This window comes from Loxodonta africana, chromosome 2, assembly GCF_030014295.1.
Source record: "Loxodonta africana isolate mLoxAfr1 chromosome 2, mLoxAfr1.hap2, whole genome shotgun sequence".
Lineage (NCBI taxonomy): Eukaryota > Metazoa > Chordata > Mammalia > Proboscidea > Elephantidae > Loxodonta > Loxodonta africana.
In genome coordinates this window covers 192,645,792-192,663,711 of record NC_087343.1, presented here as the reverse complement: position 1 = coordinate 192,663,711, position 17,920 = coordinate 192,645,792, and the positions used below count along the sequence as shown (strand labels likewise).

Below are 17,920 nucleotides of genomic sequence, written 5' to 3'. Positions count from 1 at the left end.
AAGAAATTACGGGAGTTATTTTTTAAAATCGGATGCTTTGTGTGTTACAGGCAGGGGATATGATAAAGGGGCTGAGTTCAATTCTGCTCTGATTCCTGTCAGTGGCTCTCAGGGGCTATTGGATAACCTCATCCCAAGGGAATATCAACTGACTCAATGCTGCCCTGTATGAATAGGGGGACCTTGGACTCTGGGACACCTAGTCCACACTGAACCCATATGACGAAATGAGAGAGACAGCTCTCTAGACCTGGTAGTACCTGCCCCAACTCACCACCACTAAACCACCACTACCAGCAGCAACAACACACACAAACCCCTTGGCTCCGATTTTTTAAGCCAAATCTCTAAGATTAAGTTGTCGGCACCAGGACTCTTATCTTCCTTCCATAAACTGCCTCAAATTAAAGAAACGCTTAATCAGAACGAGAGCCTTGTTCAACGCAATGAAGCTAAGCACCACTCATTACTCCTTAAAGCCGGATCTCATGCCCTTTCAAACAAGCAAAGAATTTCAATGAGACTTCAGATGACAGGGAGGGGGTGGAGTAAAAATCTCCCTTTGTAATCAATACCCTCCTTTTGAAGGTTCTGTGTGTCTAGGCAGGGTTAGAACAGGCCTTGTTTCCTTCGGATTTCACAGACGTTTGGCCTTTGCTGAAGTGTTCCAAGGGAAAGGGATCCGTACTGCATTGTAAATTGCATTTACTCCAAAAATAGTAGAGCGTGTGGGATTTTGCCAAAATGCAAGTCATTCTCGTGTGTCTTCCTTGCTCCCCACGTTTCTTCCAAAATGCCGTCCTGACGTGGCCACCTCTTTCCATTCTGCACAACATCCTGGCCCATGTCCTGTCACAGTCACCGAGACCACTGCCATCCTCTCCTAACTGGTTTTTCTTTCTCACTCTTTCTCCCCCTTAGGATCTATTCACACAATTGCCAGGGTGAACTTACATGCAAATCAGATCACATCCCCCCCTCACAGCTACTCTCCAGTGGCCTCCATCTAATTTAAAATAAAATCCAAAGTCTCTACCCTGGCTGAAAAGGCCCAGCCTTGCTTGGCCCTCGAACCTATCTAAACTCACCTCATGACCTCTTGCTCGCTGATCCCAGCTACCCTGCTCTGCCTTGAATATATCAAATTCAGTCTCATCTCAGGACTTTTGCCTGTGTGGTTACCTCTGAATTCAGAATACTTTCCCCTCAGATTTTGGCATGGCTTGGTTTTTTCTGGAGGCCTGGTGGTACGGTGGTTAAGAGCTTGGCTGTTTACCCAAAGGTCAGCAGTTCAAATCCACCAGCTGCTTGGAAACCCTGGGCAGTTCTACTTTGTCCTGTAGGGTTGCTATGAGTTGGAATCAACTCAGCTGCAACAGGTTTGGGTTTTTTCTTTGTTTTTCAGATTTCAACTTAAATCCCACCTGTCAGAGAGGTTTTCCCTCATCTCCCAATTAAAATAAACCTACTCCCACCCTTCACCTGTTTTATTTTATTTAAAACATGATCCTGTTTTATTTTCCTCACAACACTTAGCACTAACGCTTTCTTGTTTATGTGTCTACTTGTCTTTTGCCTGATTTCTTCTAACAAAATGGAAATGCTAACAGGACCGGCACTCTGCTTTTCTTGTCCTCACATATCTTCAGAGCCTTGAAACTTTTTGGATGAATGATTGAATGAATAAGCAATAATTCTCTTTTGCACATTGCCACCTTTGGCTAATAGACATCAAGTTCAATATTCAGATTAGTAGTTTTGTGAATAGTAATAATAATACCTTATCATCGCAAGTCATTTTCTCCTGAGACCACCCCAACAACTCGCCACATTAGGATGGGCATCGCATTTCAGTAAGGCTCAGAGACCTGGAATAACTCCCCCAAATCATATTGATGGGCCCATGTGGACGCGCTCAAACTCAGGCCTGTCTCCGAATACAAATGCCGAGAGGGCAGGGGCCTTGCCATCTTGTCCCTACAGTATTCCCAGGGGCTAAAAATGTGCAAATATTCCCTGAATAAATGAATGAATGAGCAAACTCCATGACCTAATTTTCTCCTTGTGACTAAGACAAGTCCTAAAAGCTCACTCGAGCCTAGTCTTGTCGGTCTGCTCAGGCATTGGGAGGGGCCGGCTCTTCACGTTCCTCCCCTCCCTGTCCCCCGGGGGCCAGATCTGGGGCAGCTTCCAATTGGGAGGCCGAGCCTGGCACCTATGCTCACCTGATCGTTGTTACTCCATGATCCGAAAATCAAAAGCATTCGCGGGGGACTAACTTCTTATTTAGAAGCCTTGGTGGTGCAGTGGTTAAAGCGCTGTGCTGCTAACCGAAGGGTAATTGGTTTGAACCCACTAGGCGGCTCCACCGGAGAAAAGACTTGGCAATCTGCCCCTGTAAAGATTACAGTCTAGAAACCCTATGGGGCAGTTCTACTCTGTCCTATAGGGTCGCTGTGAGTCGGAATCTGTTCAACTGGGAGGCACACAACAACTGAAGTTCTTGCTACTAAAGTGTGGTCCAAGACCACCCGCGTTGGCTTCACCAAGGAGCTTGTTAGAAACGCAGATTCTCAGGACCCCCAGGGCTATGGGATCAGATCCTGCATTTTAACAATCTCCCCAGGTGATCTTTTTGCCCATCAGTGTTTGAGTGCGGCAAGCTACCTTTATCAGGCAATCTGATCTTTATTTTGCTTGTGGAGTGCCCTGTTAGCTGTCAGGCCCTCTTGGTGGCAATTATAAGAGCAGGTCTAGGAAAGAGAACAAACTTCAAAATCCTATCAGTCACTCATTTCGGCAAATATTTTTCATGTACTTACTATGTGCAATGACCCCTGGCAGCACAGTGGTTAAGAGCTAAGGCCAACCAAAAAAGTCAGCAGTTCGAATCCACCAGCTGCTCCTTGGCAAACCCACAGGGCAGTTCTGCTGACTCTTGGAATCGACTCCACAACAACAGGTTTGGTTTTGGTTATGTGCAAGACAAGGAGCCCTGGTGGCACAGTGGATAAGTGCTCTGCTGCTAACTGAGGCTTGCGGTTCAAACCCACCAGCTGCGCCCTGGGAGAAAGATGTGGCAGTCTGCTTCCACAAAGATTAAAAAAAAAAAAAAAAGATTACAGCCTAGAAAACCCTGTGGGGCAGTTCTACTTTATCCTATATGGTTGCTATTACTCAGCACTGACTCAAAGGCACATAACAACATGTGCAAGGTGGGCACTGAGGATACAACTATGATCAAGACAATATTTGCCCCTCCCCCCCAAAAGCAGGTAAATGAATTAGATGTAGTGGTGATTACATGTTGCAGTAAGTTCTACAAAGGAGGAAACCTGCACAGTGCTGAGATAATAAGCTGTGATAATGGAGGGGTGGGAAGAGCAAGGGGTGGGAAGTTCTCTCTGAGGAGGTGACATCTAAGTTAAGATGAATGAGGAGCCAACTCCATTCTGAGTTGAATTGAAAAGATGGGGCCGGGCGTGAAGCGAGGTGGGCAGATAATTTCACACTGAGGAAATGGCCTGCAAGAAACCCGAGACAGGAGGCTGGGCTTGCTTTAGAGGAACTGAGAAAGATCCAGTGTGAGAGGGTAGTGGGTGTGGTGCTGGAGCACAGGATCAAGAAGGAGATGAGACTGGAGTGGAGGCTGGGGCCAGATCATGCAAGGCCTTAGGGGCCGTGGTGGAAGCTCCTGGATGTTATGTCTAGGACAATGGGAAGCTGTTGGAAGGTTTTAGCAAGGGAATGGTAAAGCCTTCTAGCAGCAAGGGGGAAAAGGAATTAGCCCAGGGTGAGTGGCACAGTCAGCAGTGGGGTAGGGGGTCACCTAATTTGATCTTCCCAGCAGTCCTGGGAGGTGAATACCAGAGCATCCTTCTCCCCTCCGTACAGAGATGGCGGGGGTGAGGGTGGGTGATGTAGGTAGTGTGTCTTACAGGGCTAAAGGAATTGCCAGCAATTGCCAGATCTGGGAAGATAATGCTGACGCTAATGACTCCCAACAGAGTCCACAGGTGGTGTGATTGTGTTGGACTGTCTCAGTTTCCTAGTGCTGCTGTGACAGAAATACTACAAGTGGATGGTTTATGGACGTTTATTCTCCCACAATTCAGGAGGCTAGAAGTCCAAATTCAGGGCACTGGCTGTAGGGAGAGGTCCTCTCTTATCTATTTCACCTTCTAGTAGCCAGCCACCCTTGGAGTTCCTAGGCTTGTAGACGTGACAGGCTTGTAAAGACTTGTCTGTCTCTGTCATCTTCAGATAGCATCTGTCTTCCCCTACTATCTGCTTGCTTGTCTAAGTGTCTCTGTCTATACTGCTATTATATCAGGCAGCAGTGATTAGGTTTAGGACACACCCCCACACTGATAAGCCCTCATTAACATAACAAAGAAACACCTCTTTCCAAATAGGATTACATCTACACGTATTGGGGTTAGAAGGTCAATGCATATTTCCGGGGAACATATTTCAATTCTTAACAGCTGCTAACTGAAAGCTTAGGGGTTCAAATCCACCCAGAGGCAAGTCAGAAGAAAACCCTTCAGAGCACACTTCTACTCTGACACACATGGGGTCTTCGGAATTCACTCCAGGGCAACTCAACAGCCGATGTTTATTGTTTCAGTGTTTCTTTTTCTTTTTTTTTAATGACTCTGTCCTATAGGGTCGCTATGAGTCGGAATCGATTCGATGGCGCTGGGTTTTTTTTTTTTTTTTTTTTTCATTTAGTCCTTACCTCAACTGGAAGATGTTGTTGTTGGGTGCCATTGAGTCAATTTCGACTCATAGTGACCCCATATGACAGAGTAGAACTGCCCCATAGGATTTTCTAGGCCCTGGTGGCACAGTGGTTTAGAGCTCAGCCGCTAATTAGAAGGTCGGCAGTTCAAATCCACAGCCACTCCTTGGAAACCTTATGGGGCAGTTCCACTCTGCTCTATAGGGTCGCCATCAGTCGGAACCAACCTGACAGAAATTGGTAACCTTTACAGCAGCAGGTCATCAAGTCTTTCTCCTGCAGGGCCGCTGGGTGGGTTCGAACTGCCAAGCTTTCAGTTAGCAGATGAGCATTTAACTGTTGCACCACCAGAAGATGGAGGTGTTGTTTGTCCCTTCTGACAGATGAGAAAACCAATTCAGAGAGATTATCTAAGGGGGCCAAGGTCAATCAAGGTCACTCAGCAGGTCAGAAGTGGTGCAGGGACACAAACTCAGGAGGTCCCCAGAAACCCTAACCAGGATGATGCCTGTGGGGTTTGAGCCCTTTGCCTAACTCATAAACCCAAGTCGTTTCTACTATGCCACGTCATAACTTATGTTTCACCATTCCTAAGAACAAAGGGGGAAATAATTGAGGAACTAAAAACCCTATTTCCTCAAAGGCAGTATAATTGAGCTGTCAGCTGAGGGACACAGGACTAATTTCCAGTTCCCCTCCCCCTTGTCCCCTGCTTCTTTCCCTGAACAGAAAAAATCTTAAAAGTCTCCGGAAAACCAGAATCCCAGACATAGCCCTTCTGGGGTGTGTTCAGCTGGGTCACACAGACTCAACACCTTCTGCTGCAGTGTGTGACCCCCGCTGTGGGAGGAATACCCCAGTTCCTAAGATGGACAGAAAGATAGCAAGAAGTGGGCACTGCAGTAGACACTTAGCCTCCAAGGCAAAGCATTTTCTCTGTCACCATAGCAACTGCTGCTGTAGGCTGGATGGGGGTGGGAAGTTTGAGAATATACTGGAAAATCACATGGGAAAGCCTCATTAGAGAGTTAGTACCTAAGGCCCAGTGACTGTGGAACATTGGCACGGAGAGGCTGCCGCCCACTCTTGCCACCAACCCAGCATGGGGCCTGGCATTTTGTGAAAACCCAAACCCCGCTGAGTCCATTCCACCTTATGGTGACCCCCATCTGTTACAGGGTAGAACTGTTACATAGTGTTTTCTTGGCTGTAGCCTTTATAGAAGCAAATCTACAGACCTTTCTTCTGTGGTGCTTCCAGTGGGTTCAAATCGCCAAGCTTCAGGTTAGTAGCCAAGTGTAAACTGTTTGCGTCACCCAGGGACCTTGGCACTGTGTAAGTGGGTAGATAGTAATAGTAACAATGACAATAATTAATATGATAACATTGATATTAACAATGATAATAATAAACATCTGAGTCCTTGCCATATGTAATTCAAAGGAAAAAATTTAAGTATAAGGAAATCCAAAAAAAGAGTCCATTTTCTCCCCTTATGGGTGACTATATCACTGCAAAGAGGCCCTGAGTAGTACAGCTAACATGTTTGATTGGTAACCAAAAGACTCAAGGTTCGAGTCTACCCAGAAGTGCCTCTGAAGAAAGGCCTGGCAATCTACTTCTGAAAAATCAGCTACTGAAAACTGTACGGAGCTCAGTTCTACTCGGACACAGGTGGGGTCTCCGTGAGTCAGAATTGCCTTCACAGCAACTGACTCAGTCCCTGCAAAGTCGCCTCACCCTGTAGGAGAGATGAGATTGTGATCGGTTGGGTGGAAGGACTGTGCCCTGGCTATGGTGTGTGTGCCATGTGTCTGTGTGGGTAGAGGGACTGTAGGCCTGTGGACACAATTGCATTTGATAATTGACTTTCGCTTTCCTTCTCTTCCCCTCCTCCCCAGCCCTCCGCCTCCCTGACCCTCCTCACCCCCACCTGCTGACAGCCAGGGTGGGCTGCTGGTCATGACTGAAGTAGGACACCTTAGGAGACTAGATCTGAGTTCCATTTGCATCCCTTCCAATTTGAGAATTTCATCTTTGGTCTTTGTTAGATCTGTATTTTTTGGACGGCAGAGAAGGAAGCTGATGACGACTGTAATTGGCCATGGCCTTCATGCCTCCCTCAGAAGGACGTTGTGCTGCAAAGCTGTGCTCAAACATTCCAAGGTGGTTCATCCAGCCTCTACACCACCACAGCTTTTCAAGCCCAGCTGTCAGGGCTGCGGCAGTGATCAAAGCTGCGTGTTACAGGGCTCTGGTGCTCTAAAAACGGCAGACTTTGTTCCCTTTTTTTTTTAAATATGTATGCATATATACATCAGAATATAAATTCTCTGCAGAATGCTTCTGACATCCCAGTCCAGAAGCAAAATGTTGAAGTGCTGTTTTAAAATTCACCAGGACACATCAGTAAGAAAGCCTCTCCCCCTCCATTGAATTTCAGGACTATTTTTGTGCGGTTACAGAGATTTTGCAGAGGGTCAAAGGATTAGAGTCCTGAGAAGAGGCTTGATGTCTATATAGAGCATATTATTCAATCATTCTGGCTGAAAGGCGGCCAGCCAGAATGCTCCTTAGAAGCAAGGATGGTGAGACTTCATCTCACGTACTTTGGACATGTTAGCAGAAGGGATCAGTCCTTGGAGAAGGACATCATGCTTAGTAAAGTAGAGGGTCAGCAAAACAGATGAGATGGATTGACACAGTGGCTGCAGCAACGGGCTCCAACATAGCAACGATTGTGAGGATGGCACAGGACTGGGCACTGTTTCATTCTGTTGTACATAGTGTTGCTATGAGTCCAAACTGACTCAACAGAACCTAATAACAAGATATGTGTATTTATAGCTATCTATCTATCCATCCATCCATCCATTCGCCACCCACCCACCTGTCCACCCATGGTTTCTTGGCACTCATGAGATTTTGGTCAGACACTTTTTCATCCCCTGACAATTGGGAGGATAATGTAACTACCAAAAAAAGTGTTTATCACATTATTGTTAAAAATGTTGTCAAACAAAATGAATGATTTTTAATTGGGTTTGTAAAATGACATGTATTCCTTAAGTATGACTTCTTGATGATTTCTTAGTCAATGCAGTAGAAAAACTGAATTTTTAATGAAATTTTAATTAAAAAATTGGTAAGTTACAAGGGATGAGGAGAAACAGGACCTGGAATCTGTGTACTTGGGTTTGAATCCTGACTTTGAAGGTTGGTTAGCCTTCTTGAACCATGATCACCTTAAAATGGGCATAATAACAGTCCCTATCTCACCGGGTTGTGACGAGGCTGAAAAGAGGAGAAACCTCTAGCACTCCATCAATGCTAGTTGTTGTTATTCTCACTCTCAGAACTGTTTGTTTCTGGAATTTGTGGGTTCACTTTTTTTTTTTTTAGTACTAAAGAAAAGGACCCTCCCTTTTCCTCATTAACTGTTCCAAACTGATGTCTTTACCTGGGGATTGAGGCAAAGAGAAGGATATGCCCTCAGAAGTCTGTAGTTCCTCAAAGTGAAATCAAAATTGCCTTTCAACTACTTTGCCCCTACTCTTGAGACGTGTACCCAAGTCTGGCCACTGAACTCCAGAAACAGCTTTAAAGAAGGCCAATAAGGCAGACAGAGTCCCTGGGTGGTGCAAATGAATTATACTCTTGGCTGCTAACCGAAAGGTTGGAGGTTCAAGTCCACCCAGAGGCATCTCAGAAGAAAGACCTGGTGATCTGTCAGAAAAACCAGATATTGAAAACTCTGCGGAGCACAATTCTACTCTGACACACATAGGGTGCCCAGGAGTTACAGTCGACCCAACAGCAGTTGGTTTGTTGTTTTGTTGTAATAAGGCAGACAAGAGGGGCGGAAGTAGCCCTGAGCCACAGTCTCCTTAGCTGGCCTTCCACTAATCAACCACATATGACCTTGAGCACATCACCTGACCAAGAGCCAATTCTTAGGAGTAAGTAACCTCGTTTTAGGACTTACAATCAAAATTTACTGTTCTCTTACAACTTTTGTTTTATGATCTTATTTTTATGCTTCTAAATATGACATCTTGCACCCAAATTAGGTTTAGGAATGAAACTTATGTTCTTTTTAAAAAATGCAACTTTTTTTTTTTTTTTTTTAAACCTGTCCATTGCTAATCTAGTGGCTGTGAGGTTTCGGGGAAGCAGGTGGGATTTGGAATGTAGCAGATAAGGACTGGAATCCAAGCTTCAACATGTACCAGCCATGCAGCCTTGGCCAAGTCACCCAGCTTCTTCTGTCCCTGAGACAGTTCTGTACTGTTGAATACCTCACGAGGTGTTGCGGGAGTTAACCTTGCTGTCGTGGGAGTTAACCTTGCTGTTGTATAGAAGTGACTGACACACATCAAGTGATCAGCAATTACTTGTTTCCTCTTCCAGAACCAAACCATAGGAGTGCTGAGTCATCTGACCCACAGGGCCTTCTCCATGTTCCCCACTGCAGGTCCTTAAAGTCAAATTTTCAACCATCCGTTAAACATACAAGGGGCCACTTCATGTTTCCCTCAAATATGAGAGGTGAACTATGCCTCTATTGGCTCACACATACTGAATCCCACCTAAAACCTTTTATGCAGCTTCACAGATTTCTATCCCCACCACCCTTTCCAGTTGTTTTCCTGGGTAACCTATTTCAGAACAAGTTAAAAATGCACTATTGCCTTTAGTGGGTTCTGGACACTCATTTCTGGGTATGTTTGGTTTTTTTCCTTCTTCTTTCTTTTGGTGTTGGGAGAAGAATTGAAAATAATCTCTTTAAATGGTGGCATTTACTTGATCACGCTGACATTTTTACGCTATCAAAGCCCTGCTTAATGAAATAGATCTCCAGTGAAAGGGATAAAGAAAGCTCAAGCTTAGCGTTTGCCATTTGTATTCCCTGATTTGCCACCCTCCACCCTCCATCTACCCACAAGCAGTTTTTCTCTGACACTTAATCAGATAATACTCAATAGAAAGCACTGTGGTTTGCTCACACACTGGCTTTGGACGCTGTTGCTCATTTTTAACTTCCTCAAGACGCACTGTACTTTTCCAACTCTGGTCACCACACTGAATCACAGAAGGCACTTTTTCCAGACAGCCAACAATGACACTTAATTTGACTAGAGAAAGATTAGAACTAAAAATATCCTGACAAGACTCACGTCATGCCAAAACAAAATGTTCTCTAATAAGAAAAGCTGAAAGCCGAATTGGTACTGCTAGAGGAAGCGTTCACAGTAGGGTGCCCCTTCATTTTCTGAGTTCTTCTCATTATTCAAAGCCTGGAGCCCCAATCCTCAGAGCACGAGCACTGAGGGAAGTTTGCAAAGGAGAATCCTGAAGGAGGGAAATGACGTGAATTATCAGAAACGTAGACAGCATATTATGGAATGGTAGATTCAAAGCACAGATTGCTTGTCTAATGTGAGATTTGTGGCTGGTCTGAGCCAGGGAGCAGCATAATCAAGATAGCTGTGGAAGGTGATGGTTGATTCTGCAGAGTAACTTCTCTTTTTCTTTCTCCTGGGGTGGGAGTAGAGGGGAAAGAATTGCTGACAGGATGAGTTGGAAATGGGACAGGGGTTACAAGCTAGGCTAGAATCCTGGTAAATTAAGTGTGGCCGATGGAAACTGCTCTGGGTACGACCAAGGAGGAACAGCACCAGGAGCTCTTGCAGAACATAGCTACGGACGGCGAATAACAAATTGGGAGCTTAAGGCTTCCTGACACGGATAAACATACAAAAACGTTAGAGCAGTGTTTCTCCAAGTGTGTTCCATCAGATCCTATGTCACCTGCAAACAGTGAGTCTGTAGTAGAAGAAATTTGGGGGAAAAACCACTTTAAACAAAGTAAATAGATTTCTTCACTTAGAACTTGTCAAAGCCTTAACATGCTGACATGCGTAGTTTGACTTTCCAAGAAAGAGAGGATGTCTCATTTCCTGAGCATATTTGGTGACAGCTACTTTGGTTTTATTTATTTTTTGTCCTTTTCTTGTGGACAGAGCTATCCTAGTGCTCTGAAGATCACAATTCAGGAAATACATATTAGGGCTTCTTCATGTTTATTATTCTATCATTACAGTCTTCAGGAAAAAAAAAAAAATTACCCCTTAAATGTTTTCAACTTACCTCACTGATGCCATCAATGTTCCTTAATTTTTTAAATCGGGAATTTACTAATAAAATGATTTTTAAATCATACTTTGACTATTTCTCAAACTAAAAAAAAACACCTGAAAAGATGACTTATTTTCTCTGACCTGGGTGTGAACACAAACCCATTACCAAAAACAAGAAAACCACTGCCACTGAGTCAATTTGTACTCACAGCAACCCTACAGGCCAGAGTAGAACTGCTCCATAGTGTTTCCAAGGAGCACTGGTGGATTTGAACTGACGACCTTTTGGTTGGCAGCTAAGCTTTTAACCACTGCACCACCAGGGCTCCATGACCAAAAGAGGTTACGAAATAACCTGATTGTTAATAGGACAGAGAACTTTCCTTGCAGGGTGAGCTTAGGTGAGCTGCCAGTGAGTAAGGAAATATATGCCAGATAGCCTCTCACAAGCCTTTCCAGATTCATCATGCTGTGATTTAAAACACAGAAATATTGCACCTACACATTATATGCCAGCACAAGTATCTCAAAATATAGTTGTTAAATTCAATCACTTATAGTTGACAAATTACTTACCTAAAATATATTCTGAAATAAGGGAAGTAAATCTTTTTTTTTTTAATTTTTATTGTGCTTTAAGTGAAGTTTACAAATCCAGTTAGTCTCTCATACAAAAATTTATACATGCCTTGCTATATATTCCTAGTTGCTCTCCCCCTAATGTGACAGCACACTCCTCCTCTCCACCCTGTATTTCCTTGTCCATTCAGCCAGCTTCTGTCCCCTTCGGCCTTCTCATCTCCTCTCTAGACAGGAGCTGCCCACATAGTCTCGTGTGTCTACTTGATCCAAGAAGCTCACTCCTCCCCAGTATCATATTCTATCCCACAGTCCAGTCAAATCCCAAGGAGCTAAATCTTTGTGTTTTTTTTTTCCTTTTAAAATGCTGGAGCCATCCCAGAATGCCTAGGGGTACTGAGAAGGTGGCAACCAAATGGCACCATCTCCAGCGGCTTGGCCACTCCTTCCTCAGTGATTGGCCCTCCCTTCACCTCTGGACATGAGTTTTGGCTACTGTCAGAGAAAGTGGAAGCCGTTCAGCCAAAGCTTCTGTGACCTGGTACTCCTGGGGGATCCTAAGATCCACTAGTTTAGCCCTTACCCTCAGAAAATCCCTAGAATTGGAAGAGTTGCAATTGGGAAAGACAATTCCATTTGTCTCTGGACAAGAACTGCTTCTTCTAGTCTTGAGAATACTCTTTATCAAGATAAGAAAGAGCCAAATTTAAATTTGACAAAACAGGGTATTCTCAGACAGCGCTATATTTTGTTATATTAAGCCCTTAAATTCAAAGTTTGAAAATTTAGTTTAAAATATAAATATTAACAAATTCCAGTACTCAGTAGTCCACGTAATTAATGGACCAAATCAAATATAATACCTTCAACTCAGTGTGCTATAGAAATTATATTAAAAGGCCATAGTCTATAAAGGAGGAATCTGGGTGGTGCAAACAGGTAAGTGCTTAAGTGCTAGCCAAAAGGTTGGCAGTTTGAACCTACCCAGAGGTGCCTTGGAAGACAGGCCTGGAGACCTGCTTCCAAAAGGTCACAGTCTTGAAAACCCTGTGGAGTACAGTTCTACTCTGACACACACACAGGGTCACCATGAGCCAGAATCCACTTGACAGCAACTAAGAACAAGATCCTAAAAAGGGAGAATCTAGGGAGGATCTGGGAGTTCAAAATCCAGAGACTTGTTAATCAAGATCCTCATAAAGAGTGGTCAGAAGCTGAGAATCTTCACCGAAAAAGACCGAAAGCTAAACCTCCTAGATACTGACTTTTATTATTAAGCATTTGTTTCCTTACTTTTTTTGGACATTTGGCCTTAAGAGGTGAGGGAACACTCAGATCCTGGGATTAGGCCCCACTCACATACGGAAGGCTGCAAATAAAAAGAAATCTGCAGGGCAGCATGTGAACTGACAATTCACGCCAAAGGAACAACTCGCCAACGTTTACAGCCTTATATAAGCAATGCACACTTGCCACTAGTACTTACATGACTGAACATTTTGTCACATCAGTTTGCTCTGCCTTGGCCTAAAAGTATACTCTTAATACTTTAAATATGTTATATTCCCGACCGTGGAAGCATAATCTACTTGTGTCGAAAATAAACAAGTATATTAAAAGAAATCTGAGTTAAAAGTTTTATTCATTCAACATCTCACATTACAAATATTTAAAAATTATATGCATACTGGTATAAATAGTCATTTGCAAACTATTTAATAACATTAATTTTCCACTAGCACTTCAACAAATGAACTCTTTTAAAAAAGGAACTGTGTTATATAACTTAAGAGTAGAACATACAAAAATAGGAACTTAAGGTGAAAATGACCTTAATAAAAAATGAATTACCCTTATTTAAAATGCTATAATAAATACTACAACCTCCCCATACACAGTAAAAACTATATGGAAATTCAGCCAAGTAGTACAATTAACTGACATACTTAAATAACTTTTCCTTCTGATAATATGAGCAATACACTGGAAAAAAAAAAATTAGGGATTAGTAAAAACTAGACACCCACTTGCTAAAAGTTTCACTTCCAAAAAATATAACAAAAATCTGATGAAAATTATAAAAACTAATTATACTTTAAATTTTAAAAATATAAAAAATAAAACAGTTGAATACAATATCATCCCAATTCTTACAATGCTATCAATCACAGTAGCTTTAAAATAAGATAATAAAATAAAGCAAATGACCAAAACCTCTTTTATTCCATTTTTAAAAATAATCTCAAATTTACATTAGTAGAAAGATTGATTTCTGATTCTTTTCTTTAGAAACACCAGCAAGAAAGAGGATTACTCTTAACAGTAGAAAATGACATTTTTAAATGTCTGCAATTAAAAACAAAGAATTACACTGCAAAGATCTTTCAAAAGTTTGAAATAAGTATTGCACATAACTTGAAGTTAACTTGCCACAATTCATCACATTCAAGTTTTAAATCACCTTTTAACAGAAGATTCAACTCTTCAAAACAAAAGGGGTGAATTATCAAGTCTTCCCAACAGCACTCTCGTGAAATGCTCAATTCATTCACTGCAAGTTTTATTTTGCGTTCTGCGGAGGTCTGTGTATGGAGAAGTAAATACATTACACCGAAGCCTAGGGGCCGGGAGGGGCAGGAGAGGGTGCCTTCACGGAGAAAATAATCAGAAACACTTTATTGTACATTGCAAAAATAACCATGTAATTACTCCGTAACTACATTGTAAGTACATGGCTGGTGCCATGCTAGTGAGCTAGAACTACATGCTTGGTAAATTGAAGTGATACTCTAAAATCTGGGAACTAATTACATGTTAATTATGTTTTGAGTTACATGGTAACTCCCAACTACGATCTCGTGTAATCTGAAGGACATGTAATCGATAAAGTCCAGAGTAGTAGATAATAATGTTTTATGCCCTTTTGAAGTGTAACCAAATAATCTGTAAACACGCTTGTCACACAATCACAAGTAACTATTAGCAGAATAACGATTTCTTACATTAGTCATGCATACTAACATTACACACCTGTCCCATGGCAGGCTATTTTTTTTTTCTTCTTTATATATAATTTAAAAGAGCAGACATCTCTGAATCAAACACTTAACATCAATTTATTAATATTAAAAATGGTTAAACATTCACCAAAAATGTCTGCGCTATGAATAATTTAAAAAACTTAGTAAGAAGCTGTAGACAATTTTGTTATTTTAAATTTCTACCCTATGCTTACGCTTTTTTTTTTTTTTTTTTTTAGGAACTACAGTGTTATCTGTCATTTTCATGCGAATTTTTTTTCCGTTGATTTGTGACTTTACATAGATCTATTTCTTAAATTATAGGTACACCAACAGCTGGTGTTGGGGGTAGGATGTTTAAGCGACATGCTTTCTCTTCTCTGCAGACTCTAAAATAGCATTGCCAGTGCACAACATTCATAATTTAAAATGTATGCAGAGCACTGAAATGTATAAAAAGCAGAATATAAGAAAATAAAATTTATTAAAATTATTTATATTAAAAAATGAAGTATATGAAGATCTCTCAGTAATAAAAGTACAAAAAGCTACTCTTTGCAATATGAAAAATTGAGGTATTGCATAAAGAGATATCCCGTCAGTGAAAAGTGTGCCTAAAAATGTTCACTGTTGGAAAAACAAGATATACAAAAGTAGTGCATAACAAATATACATTATGTGCATGACAAAATAAGTTAGCTACAAAAACACTGTACCGAAATTCAGCAGGTCATGTACAAAGGGAAAAATTATTATTCAAAGCTAGTTCTCAAACAGTGTTATTTCTTGTAATGTAACTCATCACACCTGTTTACTGAGTAGGAACAGCACAATAGCACACCCCAAGCCACCTACAAGCGTTTAAAAGAAGAAAAAGAGGCAAATAAACATTCCAATCAGAATTATGTAGTTCAGGAGAAAAGAAAAAAATGTCCCTGACCAGCTACATCAGAGCACCCTCCATCCGCATGACTGCTTCCAATATTTGCAGGGAATTCTTTAAAAGCAACTCCCTTTCTGTGTTTTGACTATTAGACAGCAAATGTCTCCATTTTGACCTTTGGAACTTAACAGGTATAGTTCATTAAAGCCTGTACTAAAAACAAAGGACTGCTTTTCCTAAAGAGAAATCAGTAGGGGGAATCAGCCAGGTGGTTCCACAGCAGCGCTGGGGGAAGTCTTTGGTTTTGAAGGATCCAAGATGGTACTGTTAGGTAGCACAACTAGCAAGATTCCCACTAGAGTTTTTTATTTAATGTTTTGCACACTGATGATAATAATCCTTTCAACGATGGGTAGGGCATTTCATAAGAGACTTTCAATTAAAATAAAATTTATTTCCATGACCAGGGCTTCAAGAGACTATTTTAAATTTACTCCTGAAGCATACTGTTCAGCACATAATAACGCCTTTCAAAGCTAGAATTTTACTTATAATAAAGCATGCATTACTTGATGAAGTTGGCACTTCAAACACTGACTATGTCCCATGCTAAGTTCTGAAACTGTAACATTATTTTATTTTATAAGAGTAAGATAAACATACGTACCTTTGCACAGATTTACACAGTTACTTAATTCAACAGTGCAAAACACTTTGCGACTACTTAACTTTTTTTAAACTTTTTTTTTTGTCTATGTTACAACTAAATTACAGGATACCCAAAGTAACTTCAAATCTAAAAAGTATGCCAATCAGCAGCCAATTTGTATATTGGTTTTGTCTTCCAGTTTTGGCTACAGGTGTACTGTAACGCAAAATCAAAAATGATATCCTTGAGGTATCTCTAGATCTGTTTTTAACGTCAAAATGGAGAGCAAAGGCTGACACCTGATGAGTGTTAGTAAATCAGGATATGGAGTTATATATAACATCAAAAATAAAATTTATATATTTGTTCTTTAGGAGAGGAAATGCTAGTTTTTCCACCAGTTGTCCTTAATTCTAGCTTTGGTAGGTTTTCTGGGGCTGTGACCAGATAAGTAAGTTTAAGAATAATAAATAAGTGCACTCCCCTCAGTAGTAATGTCACCCAATTTTTACATTCTAAGTTTTTTTTTAATTGTTTAAAAGAAAATACACCTAGCTCTGCCTACTTTATTTATTTATTCTTTTCTAATATGGTAGTATCTTTGAGGCATAATGAAATTATATTTGGCCTCAAAACCTTTAGAGTTAATTATAATGCTGCTTCAATCCTGCTCATGCATTTGTTTGCTTTAACATGCTCTTTCCTGTTAATAATTGTTAACTTCCTCCACTGCTGTGAAAAGAATAAAAAGGGAATGGAAAAAAAGAGAGAGCTGATAAAGAGGAAAGAAAAGAAGGAAAAGGCAAAAGCACTTCCCCGGGGGAGAACTGTGTCAGGACAGACTGATAGTGTTATTGTTGCACGGATATTTTAATAAAAGTATTCTTATATGTTATATTATTAACAATAATTTAATTAAAAACCCAAAATACTCTATTGTTTCATTTCTCTTTTAATATTTCTCTCTCTCCTCTAAGAAAATGTTGCAGGAAGTTTTGGATCCTCTTGGTCTCCAGTAAACCAAGGGGATAAAACTTCCATGCAACATGATGGCAATACAAAAAAGGAGTTCATTTTGTTTTCAGTGACACAAGAATCTACAAAACGCCTATATTATAGGTCATTCTTCTCAGTATACTATTGTTGTTACAGACTGCTACAAAAGGACATGCCAGCGTGAAGAGGCTGAGGAAGGGGTCAGAATTAACAGAAGAGTGCACTGATTCTGAGGCCTGAAAATGAGCACTGTAGTTATCCTTTAGTTCCAGCGGAATGAAATATGCCGAGGGCGGTCACCGCCTTCCTTCACCAGGGGCTTGTGGAATTCCCTGCCAGCACGGGAGTGGATAGCAGCCCAGCAATATTCACAGTAATACTGCAGACAGGTAACATTAGCACAGAAAAATGGAGCAAATTTTCCCCCACAACGGGCCCCCTGACATTCATCACACAGCTGATCATCCAAGACATATGGCTTAACTTCCACCTGCAATCAAAAAAAAAAAAAAAGAGGGGGGGGAGTTTACATTTCTCAGTGGCTGGACCAGGTGGCAGATACCATACCATGTACATTTCCACCTGTACGTGTACATTTCTACCCACTGCCTGAGTGAATCTGTGCTAAGGTGCCCAAAAGGGAAGAAGGGCTAATAATTCATTTACTGAAGAGAGTTCCTCTTCTGACAACCTGGTAAAGTGTTTATACCTACCATTTTTATATATTTGTTTTATTTAATAAACATTTTCAAAGAAAAAAAAAGGATTCTCTCAGAAACCATAAAGTGAAGCCAGTTGTTTAGGCTAGAATGTTATAATACTGAGAGCCCACAGGAGATTTTCAGAGATAAACCATCATTTTGGTTAGTGGGTCTGGATTTTTTGTCACAGGTGAAATCGTAAGCCAAC

General features: G+C 41.3%; 1 protein-coding gene across 4 annotated transcripts in view; it reads right to left on the bottom strand.

The window, feature by feature from the left end:
* Positions 1-17,920, bottom strand: part of CPEB4 (cytoplasmic polyadenylation element binding protein 4) — a 134,646-nt gene that overhangs the window by 43,968 nt on the left and 72,758 nt on the right. For 2 of the 4 annotated variants that reach the window (XM_010592635.3, XM_010592640.3), the window contains one exon: positions 13,930-17,501. In XM_010592635.3, coding sequence (XP_010590937.1) covers positions 17,274-17,501 — 228 coding nt within the window. In that variant the 3' untranslated portion in view covers positions 13,930-17,273. Of the gene's footprint in view, positions 1-4,702; positions 17,502-17,920 lie in introns of those variants that run through there. The other 2 variants (XR_010320859.1, XM_023551502.2) reach the window with 2 other exon arrangements.